The sequence below is a fragment of the Ahaetulla prasina genome, chromosome 1, assembly GCF_028640845.1.
Source record: "Ahaetulla prasina isolate Xishuangbanna chromosome 1, ASM2864084v1, whole genome shotgun sequence".
Lineage (NCBI taxonomy): Eukaryota > Metazoa > Chordata > Lepidosauria > Squamata > Colubridae > Ahaetulla > Ahaetulla prasina.
In genome coordinates, this window is record NC_080539.1 from 267,997,757 (window position 1) to 268,014,441 (window position 16,685).

A 16,685-nucleotide genomic window follows, 5' to 3' on the forward strand; every position below is an offset into this window, starting at 1 on the left:
TCAAGTCACTTTGACTGCCTCTGTTGGCATATATTTAGCAATGACAGGACTTTCTTTGCAAAGATCTGCATGTAAAGAATATAATCAATACTTGAGCTTCTCTCCTGTGCTTTTCAAACCAAGCTGGGTGTTTTATAGCAAGGAGGAATAAGGAGAAAGAGCTACATGCAGAGGCAGCCAATTTTCTTCTCCGCCAATATTTTTTTCCCCCCATGCAGTCAGCCAGCCAGCTAGAGACCTCTCTACAGTGTATCTTATTGCTTTCAACATAGAAGAGACACCATGCAAAGTTTTGTCCTACTGCTTGTATTTTGCTCACACTCTTGTAAGGTTCCTATGGCTCAACAATATCCTGAGAAAAGCAAAAATCTTTAGTCATTGGCAGGTTTCAGCATTGGACTATATGACAATCTAACCCACTTCCAAAAAGCCAGTGGATCTACCGGTAGCTGAGAAAAGCACATACCAGGATGGGGTGCACCACCACAAGAAACTATGTGGTGCCTCCAGCTTAGCATATTATGTACCAATAACATGCAGTGTTATGGCCCGCCAAAGCAACTAATAGTGTCAATTTAGCTCTACATGATGAAGGATCTGGCCGAGATAAGTGTTACTACCCCCAGTAGTAACATCAACCCCATGAGATGCTACCAAAAGCCATGATACTTTCAAACATCAGGATCTGCTTACAAGTGACACCACATAAGCTAATGAGAAATCATTGCTTTTCTTTTCCCTCTTTTTATTAGCTTTATGATTAGAACACTAGAATCTAGAAGACCATTCTTTGCTACTGATCCATGCTACGGAATGGGAGATCAAGAATGTCTCATGAAGTTCGAAGAATTCCAGGCTTGAAGGATCTTTCTACCATTTTTCCATATCTGCAAACTAAGCTGTTAAGGCTTATAACATCTCAAAACCTTCTTTTAAAAGTAAAAAAAAAAAAGAGGTAAAATCACAGAAGGTGATCAACAACAGAATGGTCAAACTCAGTAAAGTACAGCCTGATCGCAGCAGCATCTTTCATGCTTTGACATGCCAAGAGTAGTATCCCTTGCAACATGGCCTTGGCTAGAAATGGTGGAAGAAAAAGCATTCCTATGTCCCCCCTGCTATGATATAGAGGAGCTGGAACTAAATGAAGTGGTGTAGGGTTTCCTGCCTATGCAAGGGGTTGGACTAGAAGACCTCCAAGGTCCCTTCCAACTCTGTTATTCTATTCTATTCTATTCTATTCTATTCTATTCTATTCTATTCTATTCTATTCTATTCTATTCTATTCTATTCTATTCTATTCTATTCTAAATAAATGCAAACCCCCAATCTGTCATAGAGAAACTGTCACACTACCAAGTCACTTAGTTGTATGCGATTGTACTCAACCTTTGGCATTTCACATTGTATTATCTGATACTAAAAATGTCTCCCCACCCCAATGCTCTATCAAAAGCATTTATAGTTCTGTTGCTATAGAGATACTACTCAATTTGTTTACCAGCATTTTTGCATGCATTTGGTTTCCTCTTCCCTCTGCCAATTTTTTAGTCATGCACCAAACAGCTCAGCAAATCAGAGGCATTGTTATGCAGTCTATGGAATGAATATCTGTAGAAACACTAAAGGCGTCCTTGATAATATTCCCCCACCCACCCCAATACAGGCCAACAATATGCTGACATTTATCATTCCTTCGGCCAGCTGGCCACACTTTCAATCAACTGGGTGGAGCCTTATTCTTTCAGTGGCTTTGTGAAAATTGTCCATTTGTCATCCTAAAAGGGGAACCTGTTAGAAGGAAACTCACAAAGCACTGAACCAAGAACCAGGGCTCAAGCTGAATGAAAAATGACCAACGTGTAATCCAGTATAGAATCAAGTGTAAAACACTTTTGCTACAAAGGTAAACTTAAGCAAAAACTTTCATATGAAAGTGCAATGATCCTCCTATATCTTATCATTAGTAAATGGTGAAATTACAATTAAGGATACTCTATAGCAGGGGTGTCCAACTCGCATTGGCAAGGCGTCGTCATGTGACGTATCGTGACTCCCCCCCCTTTGCTAAACCGGGCATGGCCAGCGCATGATACATCCAGCCCATGGGCCATGAGTTTGACACCCCTGCTCTATAACCACCCCACCCTTTTTTTTCTGTCAACATGCAATGCATCCTACAGGTTTGGTAAAGAACTGATTTGTGCCACACTCCAGTTTTTGCAGAGTCTGTAGAAATACTATTATACTCTGCAGTTACAATCCGCAAGGTTTTTGTGACAATCACCCAAAACATAAGTTAAGGCTCTGCATTCACTTAACTGAATATAGCACATTAAGTATTCTGTTCAGTATGAGGGAACTGCTCATTTGAAGCACCATGGCCACAACAGAGCCTTTGCCTATGCTGACTTAAATGAGGAAAATATAGTTCCCACCCCACCCCTAAATATGCACTTGTTAATGTTATCATGGGTGTGACCTTAAGAAATTGCTGTTTTAATTCCCCTGGATTTAGATTAAATATGCCACCATTTGTTTATTTTCCTTTCATATGGGCAAACAATATTGTAAGAAATATTCAGGGAGCTCAGTAATAAACTGCAGTAAAAAACAAAAACTCAATATCAGTTAACACAACTGAACACGGGAACATAAAATGGTGGCAGAACTTTGATGGTAGCTATTTTTCTGAACCATAAAGCATTTATGCCTTTTTAATTTATCTAGGAATTTTCACTTAGATATCATAAAATACAGAGATGGGCAAATAATAGAATATGTCTGCATTGTCGAGTTAGCTACTAATTACTAACTTCAACAATATAATATTTTCATGTGTTTCAGGAACAAGCAGGAAGAGATACTATCCCTTGATGCTTGATGATGGAGCTTTTCTTAACTTGGTGGTTCTCAAACTAGGATCCTGAAGCCCATTAGGGACTTGAGGAGAGATGCCAGGAGAAATGGCAAAGAGATGTTTTAATGACCACTTTCCCACAGCAAAAAAAAACAAAAAAAAAACAATTAAAAAAAACCCCCAACAACCTGCATTTGCCACAAAGGATCTTCCTTCTTGCCTCTGCAAACCTTACAGGAAAGAAGAGTTAAAGAAGGAACTAACAGCAAAACTATAGGGCTGAAAATATCGGTGGTGATGAAAGAATTGGCAGCAGGCTGGCCCAGCAGTGCCATAACAAAAACAATGGAAGAAATCTGAAGTGGAGTTGTACGACCACTAAGGTCATAATGCACAATGAAAGAATATGTTGGACATCCTTATCAGATGGAATTATCCTCAAAGGGTACACCCGTTCAAATTTCAGCCCATTTCTTGTCTGATGAATGGATTAAGATGTCTGACTGTTATTTTAGTGCAAGAAACCAATATTCCCAAGCAAACTTAATACCATTCAATAAATCATTATCTTAAACTATCTTACTATCTATGTGATTAGCGGACCTTATCTACATACCCTTTCTTATTCCTCCATCAGGCGGGCAGGGATATTCCCCGGTTGATAAGAGGAAGCAAGGTGCATATCTCTCCCGAGTGCCAGAACGGGTATATGGCAGACCTTCCTCAGGCGACATAACCTGGTCTATGTGGGGACAGTCTTCATTTGCCAGCGCTGCCTTGGCCACCTCCCCATTCAGTTTCGAATCTTCAAACATATAAGCAGAAGGCTATTGAAACACTAAGCATGCTTTCGTTGACATGACGTCTCTTGATACAGTTCCACAACTAGGTGGTAACAGTAGGGGGGGAGGGGGAGAAAATGAACACATTTGTCCTGGGTAGCTTGGTGAAGTGCGGGGCACTCTTGTTTAAAGGAAAAATGTTAATGGGGGAAAAAACAGAAAAAAGAGAATGTTAGCTTGCTAGAAACATGGCTCCTAACTTTGTGAGCAGAAGTCTGTAATTAAAAATGTGATTATATCTAGTAGAATGGAAGCTGGCACCCACATGATCTGTTTCTCATCTGGCTGTCTAGAACTAACAACATTTTTTTTGAGGCTGGCACTCACGATGATTCAGATTGTGGTATTGGAGTAACTTCTAGCTTTGCTCTCTTACATTTTTTTTCCCCAGTGTGAATTTTGAACAAAATTATCCATTTCCGTATATACAAAACAGTGGCACTCATTTTACGCAGACACACGTAGCATGCAATGAAAATGTGATAGCAGAACATAGATTTTTTTTTTCACAGTAAAAATCCATGTGCCGAGAAGTTGACTGATGGTTCTTCCACCCCCTGCCTTGCCCCACATATTTCTATGACAGCAGAGGATGCTGGGTATCTCTGGATAATCAAATGAGATTGAAAAACAAACATACATGGCACATGGTTAAAAATGGCTTGTAAACATGTTTCCATCTACATGTTTTTAAAGAGAACTGACTTTGTTTCCTCTGTGTGACTTGCTTCACAATCTCAAAGCAATTTAAAGTGCTCTTTTAAATTTTTACTAAAGTGCAAATTGGTATATTAAGAATATAGGTGAAATATGGCATAGTTCACTGTGGCCAAGAAGGAATCACCTTATGTAAAAGTAACCTTTTCAGAGGAACTATAATTGCATCATTCAAACGCTCAGTTGCACAATGCTTATTACATAAAGATAGCTGGATAGACCTAGAAGTGTCTCTACCCAGTTTTAGCTAAAGGGGAAACTGATAGAGCCTAATATATTCTGTTCTTATGCTAGAATTTAATGCTCAAACTTGTCCAACACAGCCTGTCTTTTCATTGATTCATAATGGGTAATTAGTAAAATCAATCTCCTCATTTATAAGAGACCATGTAACAATCAAGTGTATTAAATAATTTTAAGAGCATAACATATACAAATAACATTAGGATGCCTCAAACTGCGAGATGGATGGTAAATAAATTTAATAAAGGTGGTAATAATAATGTTTCTTCCTAAATTGATCTCCTTTCTTATTCCTGTTAGAAAATTTTAGGTAAGGGTGCTCTGAATCTACTGCCTACCTTGTGTAGTAAGTAGAATTGGTGGACAAATTACTTTTGATTTTTACAGTTCTGTAGTTTATACCTGCTATACTGACTCTATTTAGGAGTTAACTATTTTACATTTATCTTTACATTTACCTGGAAGATACGATAGTATAGAAATAGCCTTGCATGGCATTATATTGTGCCTTGCCAAATTAGTATACTGAGTTTTCACTATGTCTGTTTTTACCCGGCTTTTTAAAAAAAATTGAAGTCTGTTGGATCAAGCAGTTATAAATGGATAGTGCCAAGTCCTTAGATTCTCCTTAACTTTACTATAACTGGATTCAAAACCTAATGACAACTGGCAACTGCACTAAGCTTATAACATCTCCAGGGAATATCCAAGCAACCACATTTTTAATGCAAAACTAAAACTTAATGTAAAAGCTAAAATTTCAGTCAGGTTGCTAATTCACTAGAGAGCATAATGGTCTTCAAAACCTTGTAAAATTACAGGTGAGAATATTGAAATATCACGAGATCTTAGGTACAAATGCTGAAATCTCCACAGATTTCCTAGTGAGATTGCCAACATGTCATGAGGTTGGAGGAACTTGTGAAAATTTGATGATTTTAATGCTATTTTTCTTGTGATTTGTGTCATTATGTAAAATTGCCACCTGCCACCTGAAAAATTTGCCAATCCCATACCTATGTTTTCTGTGTTATCTGCTTGCAAATATATCATTCACATTTTTGTTAATATTTTCATCCAACCAAAAAGTAGTACTTGGATTTTGAGATACCGGTAGTTTGAATCTTTATACATATATTGCCATTCTTTAGAAGGAAATGGCGTGTCTTACAGTATTTTGTAAATTATCATGGAGAATTATAATTTTTCACAAAAATGAATTTTAAAAAACACTTAATCTGTTCTACCACAGAACAGAGCAATTAAATCACACCATATAAAGAGGGACAAGACAAGGGAGCTTCTGGACATTTGGTAGGATGTAAATAATTACATTTAATAAATAATACATGGTTTTTAATAAAATTGATTCATTTAATCCTCCAGAAAAAAGAGGAAATATTGCGTGAAATGGCACTTTTATAAACTGGGTATTATGTGTTTATTTCTTAAGACAGCATATGAACTATGCCAAGACAATTGAACTCTTAAACCATGTTTGATACTGGAAATTTCAGCCTCTTTTTAAAATGATTTAAGAAAAAGATATCTGGACATCTTGTAAAATAACTTCATGATGCCCAAAATTTATCCTCCGTTCAATTGATTCTCTCTTGAATTCTGAATTCAAGGAAGGAATCTAGACATTACATCAGAATCAACAATCAATGGCCTGTGCCCATTTTCCTTAATTCACAGTTCTCAATTTTCTGATTTAGCAACAGTGGCTGCCCAACCCAGGAAATAAATAAGAAATGACCCTGAAAGAGCCAGAAAAGCTCAAATAATCAAACCCTGTTATATCCAGATGATTTCGGTGAGTGAGGCCTGAGTTTCAAAACTAATATTAGCGAATCTGAGTTATAGCAGTAGAGGAAAAATACAAAGGACAATTATTATCTTCTTGACAAGGGATATTATTATTTTTCTCCTTATATAACATTTGACTCATGTAATTCTTCAAAATATAATGAAGGCCCAATTCAGGTTTATTGCTTTCTGTTATATTTTGTTTGCTTGTGTTTGCAAAGAGAAAATGAAAAAATAAAAATAAAAAGCATGGAATTATGTACATCTCCCCATGCCTCTGCTTCTTTCCTCTTGCAAATTTTATAAATATAGGATATGTTTTTAAAAAATGAAACCAAACTGAGCAATATATGCTCAATTGCAAAAGGTTTAACACATTAGGTCTGTGCTTTGAATTAGAGTCCCAAAAACATGCGAGTGAGAATGTGCCATCTCTTTGCATGCTTTAAAGCAGCTGCATGTTTTCTTAAATTGGCATGGCAATAAAACGCAAAGCCTCGCACAGTTGTGTTAGAAAGCATAATGCTTCAAAACAACACAACATAAAAAATATTTCCTCTACTCTAAGAATACTTGTGGATAGAACAGTGTGACATTAAAAAACAAAACACCAAGCAGCTATTTTTAAGTTCAGGACCACACTTTAAAACATAAAAATTGTTTGGTTTCCAAGTATCAACAGATGTGAGCATCATGAGGTCACCAGATGGAGAGGGGCCAAAGCTCATGACCCTTTTGGTTTGGAAGAAGAGTTTTTATGAAGCGAAACGGATATCAAAAAACTAAAATTATGAAGGGAAGGAACATTTTAAGCGATAATCACTAGGGTAACTGACAATTGGATGAGATTTGTCCCATCAGTTGAATGATTTTATTTGAGCTTTTTCACTAATGAGCAATTGTAAACTCTATCAAGAGACTATTTGCCCCATCGCCGTGGGCCATAAATTATAAAGAATACTGACTGTTCTTTCTAAAATCTGCATTTGTGATTTAGAATTCAGAAAAGTGCTGTATTGAAGCCAGAAATGCAGATGATGCCATCTAAAATAAAATTTTCATCCAACACCTTAGGAGACATGCCAAGAAACCTTACAATATTTTAATTTAATATTAACAGAGTGATAAGCTACGCTAATGCTACTGTGAATTAGAAACTTGACATGATGAGATGGCTTGGTAACTTTAATATTATCTGAGAGTTATGCTGATGGAGTTGGAGGGTCATCTTTGCTGATAAGGAGGTTAAGATGACCCATGGTAGGCATGAGGGAACATGGGCCCCTGCAGATGAGTTGAAAGCCAATCCACTTAGAAGAATGAATTCCAAAACCTAATCTGGTAGAAGAGAATGGCAAACCACTTATGTACTAAAGTGAAGACAATTATATGAACATGGCTGAAAAATGAAACAAATTTATACCAGATGATGAAAATCTCATGTCAGAAACCAGTCCCTATAACTATTGTAAAGGAACCAGAGATGATGATATGACCAGACCAAAGCTTTAAAGGAGTCTGGCCACTGATGATGCCTTTACTAAAAGAGGAGCTCCTCATCTTTCAAGGACATATACAATTTGTGAGAAGTATGAACCAAGGGAGAATTGAAATGGTCAAAGCAGAAATGAAGCCTACTAAATGGATGGTTTAGGCATATGTGAATTTAAATGGGCCCGATTAGTTACTATAAATCAGATGACCATATGGTAAATATTTCAGAAATAAGACCATATAAAGAAATCAAGAGTTAATATTTTTCAATGGTTGTATAACCAACAAAGTCTTGGTTATAAATGTAAGGATTAATTTCTGGTGAATATCAATGTTACATAAATGTATGTCACCTTTGCAAATGTAGTGGTGGAAAACATTGACAACTTCTACTGCAACTTGCATTTAGTAGGAAATATAACTTTAGAAAAGACTGGGTACTTCAAAATCTTTGAGGTCACTTGGAAGTATATTTGTGCCCTTAGGATCACCTGAATAATACAAATAGCTGCAGAATCTTCTTGGAACCGCTGAAATACCCTTTTGTGCTATTCAGGTGACCCTGAGGAATAAATCTCCAAGTGGCCTCACTTGGAATCTCAGGGAGGGTACTAACGACCAGATGACTGCAAAGAATATAAATCCTTCCATTCTCCATCATTTAATCAGAACCAAAGAACCTTTTTGGATGAGAAGTGAAACATCTTCAAGGAAAAACAAAGAAAATCCAGTTGCCTTTTGAAAAAGCACCTTTGGGACCACCATGACCTGGATGACTGAGAATCTCCATAGACATGAAGTTAGTGAATAAATATAACTACCATAATCCTTTACCAATAGGATTATAAACAACAGAAACATTTTCAGAGACAACATATTCAGAAATTGACTCTCTTACAAAGTAAAGGGTGAGTAAAACAGCCACCATACTGGAAAACTCCCAGTATAGAAAAAAGCTTTACAGCTACTGGAGAAGCAGAATTTAAATATCTAATAGCTGCATGGTCACAAATATGAAGGAAGAGGGTATACTGGAGAGAGATACAGAAGAAAGCACAAATTACCTACTCTTAAAAATGAGTAGGGAGAGATATGGTGGTTCAGAATAGAGAAGGAAGTGAAACAAACACATTTTGTTCCTACAGTATATTCATTTAACTTGTTCAGCAAATCTATTATAAAACACAACAAGACTGGAAGAGATGTCAGCTGGAACACAATTCAAGCTAGAAACACTAATGTCTGAGTTGCCAGACAATACTTTCTTAGCTGAAGCAAAAAGGCTGAAATGAGCTCATTAAATAAGCAAACCTGGAAAGCGAACAATATGGATTAAAGTTAAAGATTACAGTTACAAAGGTAACGTCAACTGGCTCGCTAATGAACTCACAGCTGATGCGAGGGAGTGAATATAGATGATAGTTTTGGTTTTCTGGGATTCAGAGCTCAAAACGAATAACTGAATAGTTTGATTCATGGGAAGAAAGCAAGGTTAGACAAGATCAAGGGTATTTCTGTGACAACAAAAATCAGAATAATTAAAGTAACAGCTTTACTTTAGTAACATATTACTTTAGCTTTACTTTAGTAAAGCTAAACTTTAGTAACATATTACTTAAGAGTAATATGCAACTCTGAAAGCTGGACATTGAGAGAGATCAAAAGATAAAACATAAATGATTTAAATTGCTTGACATAGTATAAACCGCCCTGAGTCTTCGGAGAAGGGCGGGATATAAATGCAAATAAAAAAAAAAGATTTAGAAACCATTATTAAGTACCATGGACTTCAAGAAAATCCAGTTGGCTCTGGGTGAAATAATGTCCTAATTAGTCACTTGAAGCGATGAGCAGAAAGCAGAAAATCACACTTACTTTGGGCTATAGATGTGAGCAGGCAATGGAGTAGAAAAAACAACAATGCTTGGCAAAATTGAGGAAAGTGGAAAAAAGAGAATAGAACAGATGGATCAATGGGGTTTAGGAGTTGCCTGGACTATCCTGGAAGAAATATGAATTATTGGTTGTAGCAGGTTGAGGAGGTGGGCATTTATCTGTATAATTGCCAAAGATCAGACCTGACACAATGGAACCAAACTTAAAAAATATTTTTTAAAAATAAAGAATTTTTAAAATTAACTTTAAAAAAGGAGTTTTTCTTCGTAAAAATCCATTTTTGTTTAAGTATTAACTGAGATCAAGTTGTTTAGCTATTAGTTTAGTTCCAAATGAAAATATTGGTTTGATTATATACATGGTTTCATTAGATGTGGTAAAATTCTGATTCAATTATACACTTAACTCCGTTTTGTGAAATTGCATTTTACACTGTTAAGTTTAGAATTTTTGGGTTCTTGAGCTGAATTGTTAATATCCTTTTTGTTTGCTCTTCTTCCCACCCCATCCCTTATCTTTATGCATATTTCTAATGGAATTGTTTTTAGTTACTCATACTTTAATCAACATGGCTTAAGTTAGGCTCAACTAATATATGATAAATTAGGATCCAGCCTTCTGCATTCAGAATGATACATCTATATATTTATTTCTCTTTTTGTTGAGAAATAAACACAAAAGCGCTATCAAGATTTGCTTCATTGAAAACAAAAGGGACATTTTCAGTCAGGCTCTAGATCAACAAAATATTTGTCTGCCTTGTGGAGCAGACTGTGCTCAGAAAGAAACATTAGATATCTATGTATACCAGAACACCAGTGGAATTCCAAAAGGACTCCAACTCTGCTCCATAGTTTGCTGTGAAAGGAGATGACTTATTCCGCTGCTAAGTACCCTCTCTTAGGAGTAGTTCCACTGAAAACCATGGACTCATTTTGCTTGTTAAGGGTAGGGTAGCACATTTGCCATTAATTATAACAGAGAAGAATTACAGAAGAGACAAGAAAACTCAGACAAGTAATGATGATGTGAGAAAATGACAGCTTAGAAAGATGATGGATACAAGTACAGCTTCGAGCTATGACAGAAGTGATTTTGAAAGCAGTAGTGGAATCCTCTTACAGCGGATACATTTTGGAATTATTCTGCTGGAGAGCTATGCAACTTAACTTGTTTTCCATGCAGATAGTACTAAAGAGAGCAACATAGCCAATTAGTGCCATGTTGCATCAAGTACTTACTTTTTCTTTTGGTATTTATACCTTTTTCATCAGGATTTGTATGTGTCACAACCTCAGTGGAGTTTACCTACAGCCTGTGATATCCCTTCTTGTGTTGGATTTAAAGAACTGTACTCTAATGTCCTTCTGGTGCCCAGTATGGAACTCAGGTTGATGACAATTGAAGAAAAACTTCAGAATATAAAATGTGACAGTCTGTAACATACATAAGTTGGAAGCAACATATAGGAGTAAATAAATAAAGAAAATCCAGTTGCCTTTTGAAAGCACCTTTGGGACCACCATGACCTGGATGACTGAGAATCTCCATAGACATGAAGTTAGTGAATAAATATAACTACCATAATCCTTTACCAATAGGATTATAAACAACAGAAACATTTTCAGAGACAACATATTCAGAAATTGACTCTCTTACAAAGTAAAGGGTGAGTAAAACAGCCACCATACTGGAAAACCCCCAGTATAGAAAAAAGCTTTACAGCTACTGGAGAAGCAGAATTTAAATATCTAATAGCTGCATGGTCACAAATATGAAGGAAGAGGGTATACTGGAGAGAGATACAGAAGAAAGCACAAATTACCTACTCTTAAAAATGAGTAGGGAGAGATATGGTGGTTCAGAATAGAGAAGGAAGTGAAACAAACACACATTTTGTTCCTACAGTATATTCATTTAACTTGTTCAGCAAATCTATTATAAAACACAACAAGACTGGAAGAGATGTCAGCTGGAACACAATTCAAGCTAGAAACACTAATGTCTGAGTTGCCAGACAATACTTTCTTAGCTGAAGCAAAAAGGCTGAAATGAGCTCATTAAATAAGCAAACCTGGAAAGCGAACAATATGGATTAAAGTTAAAGATTACAGTTACAAAGGTAACGTCAACTGGCTCGCTAATGAACTCACAGCTGATGCGAGGGAGTGAATATAGATGATAGTTTTGGTTTTCTGGGATTCAGAGCTCAAAACGAATAACTGAATAGTTTGATTCATGGGAAGAAAGCAAGGTTAGACAAGATCAAGGGTATTTCTGTGACAACAAAAATCAGAATAATTAAAGTAACAGCTTTACTTTAGTAACATATTACTTTAGCTTTACTTTAGTAAACCTAAACTTTAGTAACATATTACTTAAGAGTAATATGCAACTCTGAAAGCTGGACATTGAGAGAGATCAAAAGATAAAACATAAATGATTTAAATTGCTTGACATAGTATAAACCGCCCTGAGTCTTCGGAGAAGGGCGGATATAAATGCAAATAAAAAAAAAAGATTTAGAAACCATTATTAAGTACCATGGACTTCAAGAAAATCCAGTTGGCTCTGGGTGAAATAATGTCCTAATTAGTCACTTGAAGCGATGAGCAGAAAGCAGAAAATCACACTTACTTTGGGCTATAGATGTGAGCAGGCAATGGAGTAGAAAAAACAACAATGCTTGGCAAAATTGAGGAAAGTGGAAAAAAGAGAATAGAACAGATGGATCAATGGGGTTTAGGAGTTGCCTGGACTATCCTGGAAGAAATATGAATTATTGGTTGTAGCAGGTTGAGAAGGTGGGCATTTATCTGTATAATTGCCAAAGATCAGACCTGACACAATGGAACCAAACTTAAAAAATATTTTTTAAAAATAAAGAATTTTTAAAATTAACTTTAAAAAAGGAGTTTTTCTTCGTAAAAATCCATTTTTGTTTAAGTATTAACTGAGATCAAGTTGTTTAGCTATTAGTTTAGTTCCAAATGAAAATATTGGTTTGATTATATACATGGTTTCATTAGATGTGGTAAAATTCTGATTCAATTATACACTTAACTCCGTTTTGTGAAATTGCATTTTACACTGTTAAGTTTAGAATTTTTGGGTTCTTGAGCTGAATTGTTAATATCCTTTTTGTTTGCTCTTCTTCCCACCCCATCCCTTATCTTTATGCATATTTCTAATGGAATTGTTTTTAGTTACTCATACTTTAATCAACATGGCTTAAGTTAGGCTCAACTAATATATGATAAATTAGGATCCAGCCTTCTGCATTCAGAATGATACATCTATATATTTATTTCTCTTTTTGTTGAGAAATAAACACAAAAGCGCTATCAAGATTTGCTTCATTGAAAACAAAAGGGACATTTTCAGTCAGGCTCTAGATCAACAAAATATTTGTCTGCCTTGTGGAGCAGACTGTGCTCAGAAAGAAACATTAGATATCTATGTATACCAGAACACCAGTGGAATTCCAAAAGGACTCCAACTCTGCTCCATAGTTTGCTGTGAAAGGAGATGACTTATTCCGCTGCTAAGTACCCTCTCTTAGGAGTAGTTCCACTGAAAACCATGGACTCATTTTGCTTGTTAAGGGTAGGGTAGCACATTTGCCATTAATTATAACAGAGAAGAATTACAGAAGAGACAAGAAAACTCAGACAAGTAATGATGACGTGAGAAAATGACAGCTTAGAAAGATGATGGATACAAGTACAGCTTCGAGCTATGACAGAAGTGATTTTGAAAGCAGTAGTGGAATCCTCTTACAGCGGATACATTTTGGAATTATTCTGCTGGAGAGCTATGCAACTTAACTTGTTTTCCATGCAGATAGTACTAAAGAGAGCAACATAGCCAATTAGTGCCATGTTGCATCAAGTACTTACTTTTTCTTTTGGTATTTATACCTTTTTCATCAGGATTTGTATGTGTGTCACAACCTCAGTGGAGTTTACCTACAGCCTGTGATATCCCTTCTTGTGTTGGATTTAAAGAACTGTACTCTAATGTCCTTCTGTTGCCCAGTATGGAACTCAGGTTGATGACAATTGAAGAAAAACTTCAGAATATAAAATGTGACAGTCTGTAACATACATAAGTTGGAAGCAACATATAGGAGTAAATAAATAAAGAAACAAATAAATAAACCAAATAGTGAGAAAGAGAGAAAAAGAGAAACATGAAGAACATGTAAAGACTTCAGTTGTTTCTACACAGAAGCTGATTTTAACTATCTCAAAACTTTATACTTTTAGCTTTTTGAACCAAAAAGTAATATTGCTTTTCATAAAACTTAGAATTATCTTATGCATGTATCTAAGTGTGTGATTCAATGTCATCTGTCTAGCAATAGAGCTTATCTTGATAAATTTTAGCTTAGCATATTAAACCCAAAGGCCCTTAAACCCAACCTACCTGTGAGTAGTTACTCACCAGCGTGTTGAATTGGATCCCTCCAGGAAGTGTAGGTCCCAGTAAAGATCTTTCAGCAAATAACCTCTCTCAAATCTTACTGGCCAATATTGTGATCTCCCTCCTAGACAATACCCCCATTTTTAGAGACACAATATCTCATGTCTCTAAAAATGAATGAGGTAGCACAATGTTTACTAACTGCTGAAGCCAAGGGGTTAAAATAAGTATGAGAAGGTCAGGCAGTCTTTTCTTTACAGGTCACTCTGGAAAGTTTCAGTTGGGTAATCCTGAAAAAAAGGTTTGTTCCCAGCAGCACTTCCCAAAATGTATCTCGGAACTTGAAGTGGTCTTGCAGTACTTACGGCCCATCATAGATAGTGGCCCTATCTATGAAATCATACTAAAACCATAGCAATGCTCTGTTACGATGCGCTATGCACAAGTCAAACATTGAAGAATATTATATTACATTCAATGTACAGCTGGGAGAGGGAGATTTAATTGGGTACTACTTCTCCCTGTTACCCTTTAAGATCCCTGAGTTTAGATATGTTCTTAGATAATAAACACTGCAACATGGTGATCATCTATGCCATTCATGGAGTGTGAATGAATGTGAAGGACCATGAGCGTGAGAATGGCTAGTTAATGAAAATAGCAGATGCAGAAGGACCTTAGCAGAAGTTTACATCATGTATAAGAGAGTAAGAAAAAGTACACTGAAAAGATCCCTATGAAATGATTGTTTGCTCCCTTTTCTAATTGTGCAAGCTAACCATTCATTTGTTTTCTGTTAGTGGCCTAGTATACACCTTTATCACCAGCTCTAGGATTCAAATCACCAGTGCTTTAGGCTTCCCATCTTATTACAAGTTCTGATTTTAAGATATAATTCCGAATTCTGATCAGATTATTATTTTGGATTTTGGGGTGGGGGTTTTTTGGCGCAGCTGCTTTGATGTTGATCAGCACTGGTGTAGAAAGTGACCATTGAAGGTCAAATGGCTGTCAACGTGACCTGTGATTGCATCATTTTCAGTGAAGCAAATAGATTTGGATAATGCCACAAGGCAGAGAGATGCTCATTTTGTTCCTACCCAGTTTCAATTGGGTGACTGACATTCACATTCACAAATTTCCAAAGTCAACTACATAACATTGCTGCTAGGCTTTCATTGCATGCAGAGTGAATGATTGTCCAATCTTGGTATTTAAGGAACTGTTACACAGTTGCCTCTATTTATTAATCACACATGACTGAATCCAGGATTTAGACATTCCTAGACAGAGAGATGGTATTGTAATGCTGAAGCTAGAATTTCAAATTGGGATGATCAATAACAGCGTCATTGAGTTATTTCTTTTAAGTACAAAGACATGGAATTGGGATATGCTGAAAAGACAGCCAGGGTAGTATCACAGTGAATATGAAAGCCTAGAAGCACGGAACGTCAGGATCTAATTTACCTCAGCCACTGAGAGGGTTAATTTGGGCCAGTTCCTATCTTTTAACCTAATCCCTCAGTATAGATAATTTTGGAGGAGAAAACACAAGGCATCCTATTCAAACTCATATGTTTTAATAAAGAAATGTAGAATTTTAGACCATTATGGTTGATGCTAAGGAGACAAGTTAAGTCAAGGTTGAATGAAACGTTCCAATAATAAATCAAATTCAGTGCAAGTTTGGGAAATAAGCAAACAAGTCTTCAAATTCTGTTCAGTTTCTACTTGTGTTCTCTATCTCTGGCACAGCAAAAGCAGAGAGTCAAAGTGAAATTGACTTTCAGTTAAAATCTAGAAAAATCTCACGTTCGTGCCTCAAAAGAATCAAAAATGGCAACGGGTAATTGTTTATGATTTGCTGTTTCAGTTCAGAATGGATCCATACCAAATGATCCTCTATAAGATGTGACTAAGCATGATAAACTCTGTATAATAAAGCTGCATCCCTCAGCAATCTTTTCCTCCTTAACCTCATCACGCTTTAGCCTTCAGATTTCCTATTGTATGCTATCATGCAATCACACAGTGAATATGAAAGCCTAGAAGCACGGAACGTCAGGATCTAATTTACCTCAGCCACTGAGAGGGTTAATTTGGGCCAGTTCCTATCTTTTAACCTAATCCCTCAGTATAGATAATTTTGGAGGAGAAAACACAAGGCATCCTATTCAAACTCATATGTTTTAATAAAGAAATGTAGAATTTTAGACCATTATGGTTGATGCTAAGGAGACAAGTTAAGTCAAGGTTGAATGAAACGTTCCAATAATAAATCAAATTCAGTGCAAGTTTGGGAAATAAGCAAACAAGTCTTCAAATTCTGTTCAGTTTCTACTTGTGTTCTCTATCTCTGGCACAGCAAAAGCAGAGAGTCAAAGTGAAATTGACTT

At 36.2% G+C, this 16,685-nt stretch overlaps 1 protein-coding gene across 1 annotated transcript in view; it reads right to left on the reverse strand.

Moving 5' to 3' along the window:
- The window catches only part of KCNC1 (potassium voltage-gated channel subfamily C member 1), a 195,093-nt gene continuing 178,408 nt past the window's right edge, over positions 1–16,685 (reverse strand). The window contains exons 4-5 of the mRNA XM_058158549.1: positions 3,477–3,665; positions 1–65 (exon numbers count right to left, since the gene is read on the reverse strand). Of these exons, the coding sequence (XP_058014532.1) occupies positions 1–65; positions 3,477–3,665 (254 nt within the window). The remainder of the gene's footprint in view (positions 66–3,476; positions 3,666–16,685) is intronic.